This window comes from Leptidea sinapis, chromosome 28 (assembly GCF_905404315.1).
Source record: "Leptidea sinapis chromosome 28, ilLepSina1.1, whole genome shotgun sequence".
In the NCBI taxonomy this organism is placed as follows: domain Eukaryota; kingdom Metazoa; phylum Arthropoda; class Insecta; order Lepidoptera; family Pieridae; genus Leptidea; species Leptidea sinapis.
Window position 1 is genome coordinate 4650710 of NC_066292.1, and position 17675 is coordinate 4668384.

Sequence of the window (17675 nt, forward strand, 5' to 3'; positions counted from 1 at the left end):
ATTTCAAGTTTCAAGTTGAAATAACTATGGTTACAACTTTTATAAACAAACTTTACCCCCTTTTTTAACATCCTTAATAGGGGATTTCCCAAAATGACTGATACAGATTTTTATTATTTAAAGCTAATAACCTAAATGTCGATTTTCAGTCTCTAACTTTAAAAAAAATGCACAACTTTTATGTTCAAGTTTTCACTTCTGCCGGCATTCCCGCAGTACAACCCGTATTTTTTTTTATATATTTATTATTTTAGTGCTTCTCATTTAGCAACATACTAGATCTATATACGCGTTATTTTACTAATTTAATTTTGATACTATTCTATGTAATAAATACTACAATGTTTTGAATTTAATATAACCTATTATTTGGCAACTTGTTTCGCTGCTTTATTGTTGGACGCAGATGGTAAGCTCATAAAATAATAACTGTTTGTATAATGTATGAGGGTAATAAGTTAAGTGTGGGCTTTCTTGATTGTATGGCATATTGTTTAATGAGCGTAGACTCATCATAGTCTACTTGTATTATACCAAAAAAGAAATTGAATATTGGACATTTGAAATACATGAAAAGTGTATAAAAATATTTACATCTATTCGTTATGATATATATTTAATATGACCTCCTCTGCATCATATACTATGAAATGGGCTACTAAACTTTCAACACTACTAATTACTATTTTCTTCCTTCATTTCAAATCGAATTATAACAAAAATATTATTATTAAAAATTAAAAAAAAATCATAATAATGTAAACCACGCCTTTTTTCACCGGTCTTTGATTAGTGATATAGAAAGATACTAAAAAGTTTCATTTCAATCCGAAATTTTAAAATAAGTGAAAAATCATGCCCAAAGATTCTGTTAGGTTATATTGATACATGTCAAACTACTATAAAGCGAATTTAGTTTAACAATAATTTGTTAGCTCGTAGCAATATTGATATTATTCAGTATTTGTCTTATTAATTGTTAGAATGAATATTCTAGACGAATTATAGGTTAGATTGTTGATTTTCGGATTATTTTTAAATACTATTACTATATACTATTAATACTGTGTATTATAGCATTGCTATAGAAATTAGGTGTTTCTTATATTATAGGCTTCAGTATATTTATTTATAATTAAATATGTGTAGATAACAATGGAAGACATCCACAAGTCTGTATCATCCCTGAACGGATCAGTAAACGGGCGCGGGGACGCGATATCCGGTCTTTCCGACAAGCGGCTCGGTCTGTTTGGATACACCATCGAGAGTATTAACATGCTGTTACTGCCGATGATACAGAACAAGTTAGTCATTCATGTATTTATTTACAACCATTTTACATTCCTTTTGTGGAATGGGAGATCAATTTTGTGGGCATCTGAACTGATTGTAAATGATCACCACTGTCTATGCTCTTTTGTATAACCAGAGGAATCACAGAAGTGTTACCGGTCTTTTAGGTCAAACCATTGTGGGCCTGAAGTCACCACGAAAGGATGTTTTTCATGGAAGAGGCGGACAAACGAACTTACGGGTCACCTGATTTTAAGTGATTATAGCTAAAGCCGTTTTGTCGATTGTTGATAAACTGGTGAGCTTCGTGTGAAAGTGAGGTGAAAGTATATATATGCCAAGTTTATTCCACTGTTTAGTTGTAAGCAGAAGAAAGTTACCTGCAAACCGCTTTGTTGATCAATCACACACACAAGTGCAAATGTTCAGGATGGTATTTGTGATTGTAATGTTTGATGCAATGCTGAAATTCGGTCCAGGAATCAAGTGAAATTGCTCTAACTATAACATAGCTTTTGCTGGTCATTGTGTGAAAGAAACCCGCCCATTCTGTTTAGACTGCTTAATGTTCTAATTACGACTGTTGGTTATAAAATATTTTGCTTTCTGGTTTAGTGACTTGATTTTGATGCTGTTTGATTCTCTAAAATATACACTATAAGATTGTAATAGCCACAGAGATAGAAGAACAATAGTAAGATTTGTTTTGCAATTAGATTATCTGTTGTCTAATTGGTATTTTTGTTGTGTGTGTGTAGAAAGGAAGCGCTGGGCAGCATGGGCAACGACGCACCGCTCGCTTGTCTGTCGAAGTTCCAGCCGCTGCCTTACGAATATTTCAAGCAGCTGTTCGCTCAGGTCACCAACCCGCCTATAGATCCATTCAGGTATTATTTGTTGTTACACTTCTTTTCACTATAAATCACTGCGATGATCATCAGCGGCCAATGGGTGAAATCTTTGATCAAGAGATCAATACTTGACTGTTAATGTTTGTAATCGAATAGTGTTTGATATTGTTCATAGATGTCGCCCTAAGCCATCAAGGACGCGTCATATAAGTTTATTATAGAACTGTGACCTGACTTATTATGTAACTGGTGAATATACTATTGGTACGCCCCGTATTAAGTGTTTTAATACCTTAGTATGATATTATTGGGATTTGTACATGACAAAGTTCAAGGAATAACCTGAATTTGTGGATTAGGGGGAATATTATTTTGGGTTTATGTAAACAAGAAGTAAAAATGGACCTACCACAGATCCCAGAAGCATTCCGCGTTTATCGTGAGACAGCAAAAAGTACTGTTGAGTGTATGACATCTTGCCCAATTTTTTTTTATATAAATATATCAGATTAAAACTTCCCAAGAATTGCTTATGACTTACATATTTACTAGGTGTTCGTGAATGAAAAATCTTAAGGTATGTAGGATCTTATTAAAAGCTTTTTATTATATACTGAAATCTGTCTGAATATGATTCAAACTTTTCGTGCAGAGAGAAGATCGTAATGTCTTTGATGTGCCCGATCGGGCCGACTGCCAACATTCTGCAGCCGAGCGCGCAGTTCGTGCACCGACTGTTCCTGCCGCAACCCATCCTGTCCATACCGGATCTCAACGCGCTTAAGATGACGAACCATCGCGGCTGGAAGGTACATTCAAATATTTTCTATTCTTTTTGTAGCTATACATACTTTAATATTTAGATTCATTGCATAAATAAATGTTCAACATACTTGCTTGTAAAGTGAGCCTTATTACATCGTTCTTAGGACCATAAACTGAACTATAACACACACGTGCATAATAATATTACGCACTAGTGCATAATAGCATTATCCCAAGAAAGTTATCTTAGTACCTAACTGCAAATTATATCAGAATAAACAGAGCATTTTCAATTTAACCAGGTAATAGTGTCTTTTATAAACAAAGAGATTTTATGTCGCTAAAAATCTATTTACATTTTTGTCTAACACTTAGCAAATTTGAAGAAATTAATACCTAAACGGACGAAAATACACGACCTGTTTCCCGCCGTTTTTTTTTAATCTTACGATATTGAAATTAGGCTCGGGCTCCAGACCTATACAGCCTACTATTAAATTAATTTTGAAATATGTATATTTTTTTAATTAATTAAATAACCTTAATTTAAATTTCAATATATTTTATGTCTTAAACACATGAGGCAAATAAATTAAAGTTAATATTATAAAATAACAAATTCTATCTCTGAACTTTTTATTGTGTTTGGCTGGATGGTTCATTTTCTTTGCCTTAATATAGATACATTTATGAGTAGATACGTTAATGCACTTGTGCACAAAAATCAATTTTGTGCAGCCTATATCGTCCACAAATAAGCAATTTCAGAGCATGAGAAGTGAAATTGTAGAGAGTGCACAAAACGAACTTTTTTTATCCGAGACTTTTAGCAACCCGAGCCGAAGACGAGAGCTGATAGTAATGTCGAGGATAAAATTGTTTTGTGGACGAGTTATAAACTCTGCTTTTCATTGCGATTGCGAGAAAATAAAACAGTTGTATAACATCACATTTCTTTAATTAATATTCAAAGTAAAATTAGTACAGTTTTGAATACTGAAGTAAATAGTTTTTGCCGGCATATTAAAGGTATTTTTCAGAATTTTGCAGTATTAGCAGAGAGTGCTAAATCCTTTTTTTCACTGGCCATTTTAACAATTTTAGCAAATTTGAAGAAATTTATAAATGCACGAAAAAACTAGACCCGATTCCCGCCGCTTTTTTTTTAATCTTACGACATTGATATTAGGCTTAGGCTCCAGACCTATACAGCCGACTATTAAATTAATTTTTAAATATATTTTTTTTAATTAATTAAATAACCCCTCTCTTTTTTATTTAAATTTTAATATCTTATATGTCTTGAAAAACACATGAGGCAAATAAATTAAAGTAAATATTATAAAATAACAAATTCTATCTCTGAACTTTTTATTGTGTTTGGCTGTATGGCTCATTTTCTTTGCCTTAATATAGATACATTTATGAGTAGACGTTTACACTTGTGCACAAAAATCGATTTTTGTGCAGCCTATATCGTGCACAAATAAGCAATTTCAAGCCCAAGAAGTGAAAAATATCTTGCGCGCCATTTCTCATACTTTTCATATTTAGTTTGAACGATTTGTGCAATACATGTTTGTTTTTTCCTTGCAAGTGTGTTGAAAAAGTGCGTATGAAACTCGTGAGTAACGTGCTCACACATTGTATCCGGGCTCCTGGATGTGGATTGCCACATGCCGTCCTTATTAGGTCTCTGTCGACGCCCCTTTCGGAACGTCCGACCATTGCCTGCTCAGGAGTGTAGTGCCTATCCGACGCCAACGTCGCAGACCACCAGCGACCCGCCGCTTTTGGCACTACAAGTCAGCAGGTTGGGATAGGATGCGTTCCTTTTTTGCATCCTACCCTTGGGGCAGGGTTTGTTTCCCTTCGGATGCCTGCGCCGTTGCAGTAGCCGATGTGATCCATTGATATTTTTATACCAAGCTCTGTAGTACCGATCGGTGGCAGATCACAGCCCTGGTTCGATGCGTCAGATAAAGCAGCATCTGACTGCAAAAAACAGGCGTATCGAACTTGAATTGCGGCGCTGGGCTCAAGGGATCCAAACTGCAAAGTTCTGCAGAGGAAATATAACCGTGCCTCCAGATTTTTAAAGCGGCAAATCGCCCGTGCGAAATCGAAGCACGTCGTCAAAATTGGCGAGCAGCTTTCCAGTTACCCGACCGGAACACACAAGTTCTGGTCGTTGTCGAAAGCTGCTCTTGGTAACTTCAACCAGCCGCCCATGCCGCCGTTGCACATGAGGAATGACACCCTGGCCCATACGGCAAAAAAGAAATTCGATCTCCTGTGCACTCTTTTTGCCTCTAACTCGACTCTTGACGACGACGGAAAATCATCGCCGACCATCCCGCGGTGTCAGAGCTCCATGCCTGAAGTACAGTTCAGACAGAAAACTGTTCGGCGAGCTCTGTTTTCGTTGGACGTCAGGAAGACGAGCGGGCTGGATGGCATTTCTCCAATCGTGCTTAGAACGTGTACCCCTGAGTTGACGCCGGTGCTAACGCGTTTATTCCGGCACTCTTATTCAAAAGGCGTATACCTGACTCATGGAAGTCAGCCCTTGTCCATCCGATCCAAAAAAAGGAGACAGTTCGAATCCGGCAAACTAAAGGCCTATTGCTATTACCTCCCTACTCTCCAAAATCATGGAGAGCATAATTAACCGCCAGCTCTTGGTATACCTTGAGGGTCACCAGTTGATCAACGACCGACAGTACGGCTTTCGCCATGGTCGGTCGACTGGCGATCTTCTGGTATACCTAACACCTAGATGGGCGGCGGCTATTGAAAGCAAGGGAGAAGGCCTGGCAGTTAGCCTGGATATAGCGAAGGCCTTTGATCGTGTATGGCACAAGGCGCTCCTCGCAAAAGTTCCATCATTTGGGCTTCCCGAGAGCTTTATGCATGTGGACCTCCAGCTTCCTCACTGGGCGCAGCATACAGGTCGTTGTCGACGGTTATTGCTGGAATCCAAAGCCCGTGAACGCTGGAGTGCCCCAAGGCTGTGTGCTATCTCCCATGCTGTTTCTTCTGCATTTCAATGATATGTTGGACACCGCCAACAAACATTGCTATGCAGACGACAGCACTGGTGATGCCGTATACACGGGCCATGCAGGTCTCTCTCGGGAAAACGTCGACCAGTGCCGGGAGAAACTTGTATCTTCTATCGAGTCCTCTCTCGAGAAGGTCACGGAATGGGGTAAGTGTAACCTGATCCAATTTAACCCCCAGAAGACTCAAGAAAAGTTTGCGCGTTTACCACTAAAAAAACCCCATTTGCCGTATCACCGCTCTTCGACAACACTACCCTTAAAGGCTCGCCTAGTATCGGAATACTGGGTCTCGAAATTTCGAGCGATTGCCAATTCCGTGGCCATCAGGACGGCAAAACCAAATTGGCTTCGAAGAAACTGGGCGTCATAAATAGAGCACGGCAATACTTCAAGCCGGCCCACATTATAGCGCTCTACAAAGCGCAGGTCCGACCACACATGGAGTATTGCTGTCATCTCTGGTCTGGAGCACCCCAGTATCAGCTCGATCCATTTGACCGCGTGCACCGCAGAGCAGCTCGAATTGTCGGGGACCTAGCGCTCTGTGAACGGCTGGATCACTTGGCGTTGCGTGGAGACGTCGCTTCACTGTGTGTCTTCTACGGCATTTATCACGGGGAGTGTTCCGAAGAGCTTTTTAACCTAATTCCTGCCGCCGAATTCCACCTTCGCACGACATGCCATAAGTTACGATATCATCCCCACCATCTGGATGTGTGGCGGTCCTCCACAGTGCGGTTTTCAAGGAGCTTTCTTGCACGTACTACAAAGCTGTGGAATGAGCTTCCTTGTGTGGTGTTTCCGGGATGATACGACGTGGGTACCTTCAAAAAATGCGCTTTCACCTTCCTTGTGATTCCTATGGTGTTGCAAGAGAATGTGGGCGGCGGTGATCACTTAACACCAGGTGACCCGTACGCTCAATTGCCCTCCTATTCCATAAAAAAAATTGATACTCGGCTGGTTTTACGCATATGTCTACGGCTCGGGCTTGCAACCCACAGCCTCGTGTATAATGAGCAAGTTAGCTCACTTGTATCACAACATGCTATTTGAATGTATCAGACAAAGGTGATAGACTGCACGTTCCCGTGCAGCGAGGGTCCGGGCGGCCTGGAGCGGGCGCTAGGCCGCGTGTCGAGCGAGGCGCACGACGCGGCTCTGAGCGGCTACCAGCTGATCGTGCTGTCGGAGCGAGCCGCGGGCCCGGAGCGCGTGCCTGTGGGAGCACTGCTGGCCACCGGTAATAATGCTTCTCTCTCCAAGCTTCAATCTTCATCTGCACACAAGCCATACACTACATAATCACTAGGCCGCGTGTCGAGCGAGGCGCACGACGCGGCTCTGAGCGGCTACCAGCTGATCGTGCTGTCGGAGCGAGCCGCGGGCCCGGAGCGCGTGCCTGTGGGAGCACTGCTGGCCACCGGTAATAATGCTTCTCTCTCCAAGCTTCAATCTTCATCTGCACACAAGCCATACACTACATAATCACTAGGCCGCGTGTCGAGCGAGGCGCACGACGCGGCTCTGAGCGGCTACCAGCTGATCGTGCTGTCGGAGCGAGCCGCGGGCCCGGAGCGCGTGCCTGTGGGAGCACTGCTGGCCACCGGTAATAATGCTTCTCTCTCCAAGCTTCAATCTTCATCTGCACACAAGCCATACACTACATAATCACTAGGCCGCGTGTCGAGCGAGGCGCACGACGCGGCTCTGAGCGGCTACCAGCTGATCGTGCTGTCGGAGCGAGCCGCGGGCCCGGAGCGCGTGCCTGTGGGAGCACTGCTGGCCACCGGTAATAATGCTTCTCTCTCCAAGCTTCAATCTTCATCTGCACACAAGCCATACACTACATAATCACTAGGCCGCGTGTCGAGCGAGGCGCACGACGCGGCTCTGAGCGGCTACCAGCTGATCGTGCTGTCGGAGCGAGCCGCGGGCCCGGAGCGCGTGCCTGTGGGAGCACTGCTGGCCACCGGTAATAATGCTTCTCTCTCCAAGCTTCAATCTTCATCTGCACACAAGCCATACACTACATAATCACTAGGCCGCGTGTCGAGCGAGGCGCACGACGCGGCTCTGAGCGGCTACCAGCTGATCGTGCTGTCGGAGCGAGCCGCGGGCCCGGAGCGCGTGCCTGTGGGAGCACTGCTGGCCACCGGTAATAATGCTTCTCTCTCCAAGCTTCAATCTTCATCTGCACACAAGCCATACACTACATAATCACTAGGCCGCGTGTCGAGCGAGGCGCACGACGCGGCTCTGAGCGGCTACCAGCTGATCGTGCTGTCGGAGCGAGCCGCGGGCCCGGAGCGCGTGCCTGTGGGAGCACTGCTGGCCACCGGTAATAATGCTTCTCTCTCCAAGCTTCAATCTTCATCTGCACACAAGCCATACACTACATAATCACTAGGCCGCGTGTCGAGCGAGGCGCACGACGCGGCTCTGAGCGGCTACCAGCTGATCGTGCTGTCGGAGCGAGCCGCGGGCCCGGAGCGCGTGCCTGTGGGAGCACTGCTGGCCACCGGTAATAATGCTTCTCTCTCCAAGCTTCAATCTTTATCTGCACACAAGCCATACACTACATAATCACCAATAAGAGGCCATCCATACCTGTATATCCGATTGGTTAGCGATCCTACCTACTAGAGAGAACATTTATACGATTAATATGGATGTTTGTTTCCGAGTCATGGATGTTTATAATATGTATTTATGTATGTTTCAGTCAGTATATTGTTACAACCTGAGAGATGAACAAAGCATACAAAATTTTATGACGATACGTAACTCGGTTAGCTCAGTTGTTTAGAGCACTGGCACGGAATGCCAGAGGTCGTGGGTTCGATTCCCGCATCGTGCATAAAATTTTGTTTTTCATATTTTGTTTAAGTATATTGTATTCAATATATCGTTGTTTTGCAACCCATAACACAGGCTATATATGCCTAATTTGAGGCAAGATAATTCGTGTAAAAGTGTGTCAATATTATTATAATCCATAAATTACGTCACACACATTTTATGGTTTTAGAACCGTCCGTCCTTGTCACAGGATATACTTGTAAAACCCCCTCCCCCTGCTGTAAGTCACATTTTTTAATTTTATTCAAAATTAGTAATAAATTGTGTAGCTATTTTCTGAATTTGATCTGTAGATCGGGTTTAACTTTCCAAGGAGTTAAACCTGCATAAGCCTTATACATAAAGATATACTTAGTAATATTTTCTTTAAATATTGCCTTCCTTTTAACTTTGGATTTTTAGCATGTGACTTCATAATTCTGTTGATCCCCTGTCCTTTCACACATTGTCACATTTAGTTACCCCCTCCCTCTTAAAGTGTGACGTAATTTATGGATGGCCCCTAATAAGTACCGTTTGCACATTGACGTCATGCAAGATTCTAGAATAATTCCAGATAACAGATTTTACTTTTACTTGCTTTACGTGGTGTTAACGTTGTACAGGCGCGGTGCATCATCACCTGATCGAGACCCGCCAGCGCATGAAAGTGGGCGTCATCGTGGAGACAGCGGAGGCCAGGGAGGTGCACCACATGTGTGTGTTGCTAGGTCAGTACAAATTGATCACGTAGATATCAACTGATAATAACCCGCCCTTCTTAAAATTTATACATAATGAAATTACTATCTTACTGAGTCTTAACATCTTTTTCGTTCAAGCTGGCGAGTGCATTGCACCGCCACTGTTATAATGGCGGCCGATTATAATGTTTCAATAAGTCTGATAGGCGCTGCATTGTAGTGAACACTGAGCAGAGCTTATCACTTACAATCAGGGTGTACATGAGACCGTCTTTTCACAAAATATAATATTACTATTATTACTTCAAAATGTTGAGTTTAAAAAAATATTCTTAATTTCGTTTATTTATTTAAGGGTGGACTTTAAAATTGCCACAAATAAAAGGATGTATTGCTCTGAATACAATATTTATCGATTAGAATGAACAATCATAGAAGAATGATGAGATGCTGTGGAACAGATAAGGAAAGGATACAAAGGAGCCGAAAGTGATCTTTTTCCATCACTTGCTTGAATCATTTTTATTGGAACTTACGATGGGGCGAACAAATGGCCCTCCTGAATGGCAGCGACATCGTATGTATTGGCAATTTGATTTGAGCATACGTTATATTGGCAGTATTGCCGTGCATATAACCCTGCACTTACAGTAATTAGTCTACTGCTTCTAGGTATACCTATACCTATATTATATTTTATTGGATCTACACAATTAATAATTTCGTAATTTAAACAATTTGTTATTATTATAGTGATGATTCTATGATTAATTAAATTAAATTTCTAACAAAAATTTTATGAACAATGCGGGACATAGATGTATGGATAGATGGAGCCACAACCTGAGAGTTGAATAAGACACAACAAGATTTACGAACTATGCGGCGCTCGAACGTTTGGCTCTGTTGGAAGAATGCTCAGGCGTAACCCTCTCGGGTTCGATTCATAAATTTTGGTTACAAATTAAATTAAATTTTGTAATTTCAGGTTATGGTGCAGACGCGATATGTCCATACCTGGCGTTCGAGTTGGCGTTTTCCCTTCGCAACGACAACATTCTGGACCCCGAGCTGACCGATGACAACATCTACTCCGCCTACCAGCAGGCCATCGAGACCGGCCTGGCCAAGGTGATGGCTAAGATGGGCATCAGCACACTGCAGTCGTACAAGAGCGCGCAGATCTTCGAGGCAGTTGGGTTGAGCGAGGAAGTGGTCGACAAGTGCTTTAGAGGGACACAGTCTAGAATCGGTTAGTTGTTCATTTACGGCTGTTCCCAATATATCATTCTTATCGCCTTATATTGGGAGGCGTTTATTGCAATTTCCATACAAACTTCTATCGCTGGTAAGCTATACGTCGTCCCATTGACAGACAGCGTGTACGGATAAGATGAGATGCCGTCGATATGTTTATTGGGACGGAAAAGTCAACGATAGTTACGATTTTTTATCTCAAGTAGGCCACAACCGGAGATAGACTGAATATTCAAAATCAAATATTTTTATTCAAAATACCTGAGAAGAATGGGCGCAAGAAACTCAGTGGGCCTTTTTTTTTTAATATAAAATATGGATTAAAATGTAATATCGTACAATAAACATTTATAATTAAAGAGCCTTAGGGTGTTCGCTTTATTCCCAGTCCGTGGTGTCATTAAGAAAATCGTTTATGCTATAATAACCTTTCCCACACAAACATTTCTTAACAATTCTTTTAAATTTCGCAACACATTTGTTTTGTACATTTTCTGGGATCATATTGTAGAAGCATATACATCGCCCAACAAAAGACTTACTAACTCGACCCAACCGAGTAGTAGGCATAACAAGTTTGTTTGTTCCTCGTGTTAACATTATGAATGTCAGAGTTTCTAGAAAATTCCTCAATGTGCTTATGAACATACAGAACATTATCAAAAATGTATTAAGAAGCAACAGTCAAAATGTTTATTTCTTTAAATTTTTCTCTTAATGATTCTTTAGGACCTAGGTTATAAATCGATAGATAGTATTAATATCGGCCGCATTGCCCCATAACAATATACCATAGGACATAATACTATGAAAATAACTAAATTAACTAATCTCGCCGTATCTATGTCAGTTAACCGTCTAATTTTCTTAACCGCATATGCTGCAGAACTAAGCCTATTCCCCAATCCTTCAATATGGGGGCCCCACTGCAATTTGGAATCAAGCTGCCAAGAAATACAGCAGATTCCACTGGTTTTACCACCTCTCCATTTAATGCAATATTTGCATCTACATTTTTGACATTTAGCGCGGTGAATTTAATGCATTTGGTTTTATGACTATTTAACAATAAGTTATTGGCGCTAAACCAGTACACGATGTCAGATAGAGCATTGTTTACTTCGTCGTATAAAACTTGGCTTAATTTCACTTTGAATATAAGTGAAGTGTCATCCGCAAACAATACCACCTTGTGTTTTTTTTCTTCAAGGTTAGGTAGATCATTTATATAAATTAGGAAGAGGAAGGGTCCAAGAATAGACCCTTGTGGTACCCTCATACCGAGAGGAGTCCCAGGAGATCTCCTGCCATTCACCTCGATCTGAATCCTATTATTTAAATATGAGATCAGAAGATCGAGTGCAGATCCTCTTATACCATAGTGACATAGCTTCCTGACCAGCGTTGAATGTTGAACACAATCAAAAGCCTTAGATAAATCACAGAAAATACCAAGTGCATTCTGTGATTCCTCCCAGGCCTTAAAAATATTCCTGATGAGTTCAACATCTGCATTGTTTTATATGAAGTAACTTACAAGTGCTAAAGTGAGTAAGCATTAAAATAAGGCTTAAAATAATTTTTTCAAAAATTTTACTAAGGGTCGGCAACACTGAAACAGGGCGATAGTTATTCGGGTCAGAAGTGAGTCCCTATTTAAATATTGGTTTAATTTTACTATACTTCAGAAGGTCAGGAAACACGCCATGTTCAATACAGCTATTAAAAACTAGTGCTAGATATGGTGCTATGACGTCAATAACAGAACTTATTATTTTTACAGATATGCCCCATATAGCAGCAGTTTTTTTCATTTCTAAGGATCTGAAAGTTGTAATTATTTCTGCTGGGCTAACAACACTGAATTTGAAATTTTGTTTACATTCCTTAACATTTTCCAAAAGAAGTGACTCGGCAACACTGGTGGAGGAGACAAGGGTGCTTGAGATGGAAACTGGAGATATGACTATAACTATTGGGAATAGTCGTTAGTTTATACTCAGTTCAATTCAATGATTAGGTTAGGCAGTTTGTTTGTAAGTTTTAAGATGGTTTCGTCATATGGAGGAGGGACTTGAAAATAGATTGTCTGCAAAATTTTACAGAGATATATTGTAATGAAACGCATGTGGATGAGCCCCTGACCTCCTTCTCTATCTGGAATAGTTTAGTTGTTGATACAGTTTGTACTTTATTTTTTTATATTAATGATATGCGTCTTTATATGATTTGAATGAAAAGATATATCCCATTTTTATAAAAACAAATACATATTATATATATGATATTTGTCAACAGGTGGTGTGACGTTTGAAATCCTATCAAAGGAAATATTCGACCGACACACACTTACCTACAGTGACTGTAGAGACATGCTGGTATTGCGGTGAGTACACACACCATCACGACACTATTAATAAATTTAATCAATTAACAAATACGAGGTGTATTATATGTCGTTTTTAAGAAATAAATTGCCTACGAAATATTATGTATTTAGAAATCATGATACAGTCATAAATTCACCAATGGTGAAGTTATCTTTTTTATTACTACAAAATTGAAAAATTAGTACTTTACTTCTATTCTGCCTTATAAATAAACGCAATGAAAAGTTACTCTTAGTTTAAAATTACATCTCCCTGTCATGTAATTCTGTAGAGACAAAGGTAAGATTAAGACAAAGATTTAAATTTGGAATAACTTTAACGTTTATCAATAACAAAGTTAATGTCTTAAAATTTATGATTTAATTTAAATTTTAGCAACCCTGGCAACTACCACTGGCGCGCCGGTGGAGAGAAGCACATTAACGACCCAATGTCCATCGCTAACCTACAGGAAGCAGCCACCAATAAAAGTTCAACAGCCTATGACCGTTTCAGGTATTGTTGAAACGTATTATAATAAATACCATACCGTTACAATAAATATCAATATTATAAATCTAAATCTGTCCTTTTCCATTTGAATGTCATCGTTTTAAAGTTCGATTTCAGCTAATGAATATTGATTTTTATACTCTACACACGACAGAAAAGCTATTATATTATAAAACTCAACAGTAATTTAAACAAATATGTGTCAAATAATCGCTAAATAGATCATTTATACATCTAGATAGACTATGACAGCTGTGAAAACGTCGACAAAAAATTGAGACTAGAGTTAAACCTCTATTTTAAGCAATAACACAGACACAAAGTGACAAACCAATCGCGAGTGTAAGACGTAGCTTGTCGCGCACACTAAAGTGATAAACCTGGCCTGTTTTCATTTCATCTAGACATATAAATTACCTGAGTAAATATACTTTGAATTATTCATCAGAGAGAGTACGCTCGAGTCGGTGCGCTCATGCACGCTGCGAGGTCAGCTCGAGCTGGTGAAACTGGATGAACCCATCGCGCTGACCGACGTGGAGCCGGCGTCCGAGATCGTCAAGAGATTCGCAACAGGTCTATATTTCATAACTACTTTTAAAGACTTGTAAAAATTTAATTAATTCGTAAATATGACATCCCATCGTGTCCCATAAAAGAATCTTTTTAGCTCTCAAAAATCAAAATTTACTTTAAATTACAATATCTTCCTCAGTAAATAATAAAACATGTTATGTAAGTAACAATTTGTCAAATTATAAATAAAATCCCCTACATCTTCAGGTACGTGGAAGAGATCGCTGAGTCGCGACTGTTGATTGTGCTAACTTAATTATTTTTTAGTGCAAAAAAGAATTTTCATTCATTCAAAACTGCTCAGAAACTAATTAAAAGAAGAATAAAATAATTAATTTGATATTTATTAGAGATTTCCCTCACCCCTGGGAATAAATATACAAATTTTTATGTGTAACAACATTTTTTAACCGGGTCGTAGGTACTTGTCAAAGTAAAAGTCAAATAATATTTATTCAATTAGGCTTAAAATAAGCGCTTTTAAATCGTCACTATAATAGTATCTATTAATTTACTGAATCTACCATATTTTCGGAAAAAGTTTAGTAAAATAAATGATACTCAACTAAGTAATGTTATGCAGGAGCGATGTCGTTCGGTTCTATATCACTGGAGGCGCACACGACGTTGGCCATCGCCATGAACCGTGTGGGGGGCAAGTCCAACACGGGAGAGGGGGGCGAGAACGCCGACAGATACTTAGGACAGGTAATACTAGTAATATGACATGAAGCTGGGATCTTGTTATATTAAGCAACATGTACGTCAGAAATATTATGAGATCCCATGAAAAATTAAGTAGTAAACATAAATAAGGAAGACGATATCAAGCAACTGATAAGGAACTTGCATTAGCTCTTTTTAACTGTTCCTCCAAATCATATCTGTGGCCTGGTGCTAAAAGGGCCAAAGTACGTATAGTAAGTAAGTTACTATGTAAAAAAGGCCAATGTAGTATGCACTTTCATACAGTTAAGTAAAAAAATGATAAAAGGGCTGCAGTATACTTAAGCCGCTAAAAATTATTATTTTTCACTTTCCTAGTAATAGAGTAAGAACTAAAACGATCAAAGTTAACATTAGCCCTTTTTGTGATATAATTTTAGTTTGCTACTTTATTTATATACTGAAGCAAAATAGACCAATTACTAAGGACGAAATATGACACGTTCACAATCGGAAGATACTGTACCAGTAACACCTCTCATGCCCCTAAATCAGAGACCTATTAAACTCCCTGCACCAATAGTCAGAGAGCTGCAATTTCTGGAGTACCTCCAACCATCCAGCGGTCCATTTTATGAGTCTTTGGAGACTGGCCCCGAAATGGAGGATATTATGTCATGTTCTGATGAAGAAATTTAAAAAAAGTGTAATCGCTCCATAACAAAATTTCTTAGAAAAACAACATTGGCCTTTTTAATTTTATACATAATTGGGAACTAACATAATAATTATTATTATCAGTGCTAATATTTTCTTAGTGGGCTTAAGTGGTTAATATTTTCCAAAATATCTTTTTTTTCTTAAATTATAATTTAATTCATAAATCTGCTTAAAAACATTAATCAAATAAAAGTAAAACATTTTTGCCATACTTGTAGTATAACACCTAAATAATATCTTTATATGGTGATTGATTGTTATAATGCTCATTACTGAAAATAATGATTATTGATATTGGCCCTATTAGCACCAGGCCACAGATATTTAATACTAAAAAACTACCTATTTCGCTTTGCCAAGTTTGTTCATTTCTCAGTTGGTTAAATAGTTTGTATGTGAGCTGTTGTTTTATATCGTACCCTTGTCCCTTTTAGAGTTACTATTAATTAAGGCTGAAAAAATAAAGGCAGGCTTACTAGTTTTCAAACGGTACTTTTCATTGGTTATCTTTGAAGTGTATGCTTCGAGCTGACGTCACATATATATAATTTGAATTTGACTTAGATCCTATTTTAGGCCTATCCCTACCACAACGGGCAGGGATTATATTGTTAATTTATTATGTTATAGGTACCTATGCGAACAATAGCTTATATTTTAGATATATTTGTTATTATTTTCTTATATATGAATGTTATAAGGAAAAAACTGTTTTGCAATGGTTAAAATCATTCAAGCATAGAGTAAAACAGCTAGAGAAAACATGGTAAACATAGGAGTCAAACCCGTTCTTTAATACTCCAACTATGACTGTAAGCTTTAATGGAATTAGGTAACTTAAGTAATGTAACTAATAATTTCAAAGGGTTATTAATTTTCTTTTATCTATGATACGTATATTTTTGTAAAACTACACAGGACCCGCAGCACAACAAGCGGTCGGCAATCAAGCAGGTAGCGTCGGGCCGCTTCGGCGTGACGGCGTCGTACCTGGCGCACGCCGACGACCTGCAGATCAAGATGGCGCAAGGGGCCAAGCCGGGGGAGGGAGGCGAACTGCCTGGTACTGATCTAATTACAATTACAGCCCAAAAAGACACTATTTTTACCTTTGAAAAAATTTCGAATGGACTATCGAAAACGTGATATGTGACTTATCATCATCATTATCATCTTAGCCGGAAGACGTCCACTGCTGAGCAAATGTCTCCCCCAAAGATCGCCATGACGATCGGTCCTACGCTGCCCCTATCCAAACTATTCTGGCTATCTTGGCTAATGGATTGACATAATAATTATCAAATTAGATCTATCAGTTTAGGCTTCTTGACCATAAAACATACTTTCGTATGATAACCACTTGGGGAAAATAGTCATTATTCTTCAGTTATAATGCTTTGTTAAATTATACAAATCATTGCATTAACTTACTATAAATTCTCTTTGAACAGGTTACAAAGTGACAGAAGATATCGCGAAAACCCGGTGCTCTGTCCCCGGCGTGGGGCTTATCTCTCCGCCACCTCACCACGACATCTACTCCATTGAGGATCTGGCTGAGCTCATCTATGACTTGAAGTGTGCCAACCCTAGGGCCAGGATATCTGTCAAGCTCGTGTCTGAAGTTGGCGTGGGTGTTGTGGCCTCGGGTGTTGCTAAGGTTAGATCTACAAAATTTTATTTGTACCAAGGTATACTGCGGGTTTCGAACTCTTAATCGAATGGGTGTTATCGCTAAGCAAACTCGCCAATACCATTCATAAATCTTGGTAAGTATGTTTGTTCAACTCGCCTGTTGTGGCTTCACCTACTAGATCAAATTCACAATTGATATACAGTTTTTTTTAAGTGATTTCCCTCACTGTAGATTAAAATGATACAGTTTTTAAATAATAAAAAATGGACAATACAAATAAAAATTCGTATATAGTGTGAGAAATTACTTAAAAATAACAGGCTGGACTGTTCCTTTAAGTCAAACCTGGAAGGGGCCATGCCAGCATTTGACGCGTCAACATCAGCGATATCCCTGTGGATAATTATGTATTTATG

General features: G+C 39.4%; 1 protein-coding gene across 9 annotated transcripts in view; it reads left to right on the top strand.

Moving 5' to 3' along the window:
- LOC126973096 (uncharacterized) overlaps positions 1-17675 on the top strand; it is a 95793-nt gene that overhangs the window by 51808 nt on the left and 26310 nt on the right. For 2 of the 9 annotated variants that reach the window (XM_050820230.1, XM_050820238.1), the window contains exons 12-23: positions 1150-1307; positions 2055-2183; positions 2800-2956; positions 7043-7220; positions 9445-9549; positions 10511-10774; positions 13078-13165; positions 13545-13664; positions 14110-14237; positions 14821-14945; positions 16542-16686; positions 17075-17283. In XM_050820230.1, the coding sequence (XP_050676187.1) occupies positions 1150-1307; positions 2055-2183; positions 2800-2956; positions 7043-7220; positions 9445-9549; positions 10511-10774; positions 13078-13165; positions 13545-13664; positions 14110-14237; positions 14821-14945; positions 16542-16686; positions 17075-17283 (1806 nt within the window). Of the gene's footprint in view, positions 1-1149; positions 1308-2054; positions 2184-2799; positions 2957-7042; positions 7221-7273; positions 7404-7456; positions 7587-7639; positions 7770-7822; positions 7953-8005; positions 8136-8188; positions 8319-8389; positions 8502-9444; positions 9550-10510; positions 10775-13077; positions 13166-13544; positions 13665-14109; positions 14238-14820; positions 14946-16541; positions 16687-17074; positions 17284-17675 lie in introns of those variants that run through there. The other 7 variants (XM_050820231.1, XM_050820232.1, XM_050820233.1 and 4 more) reach the window with 7 other exon arrangements.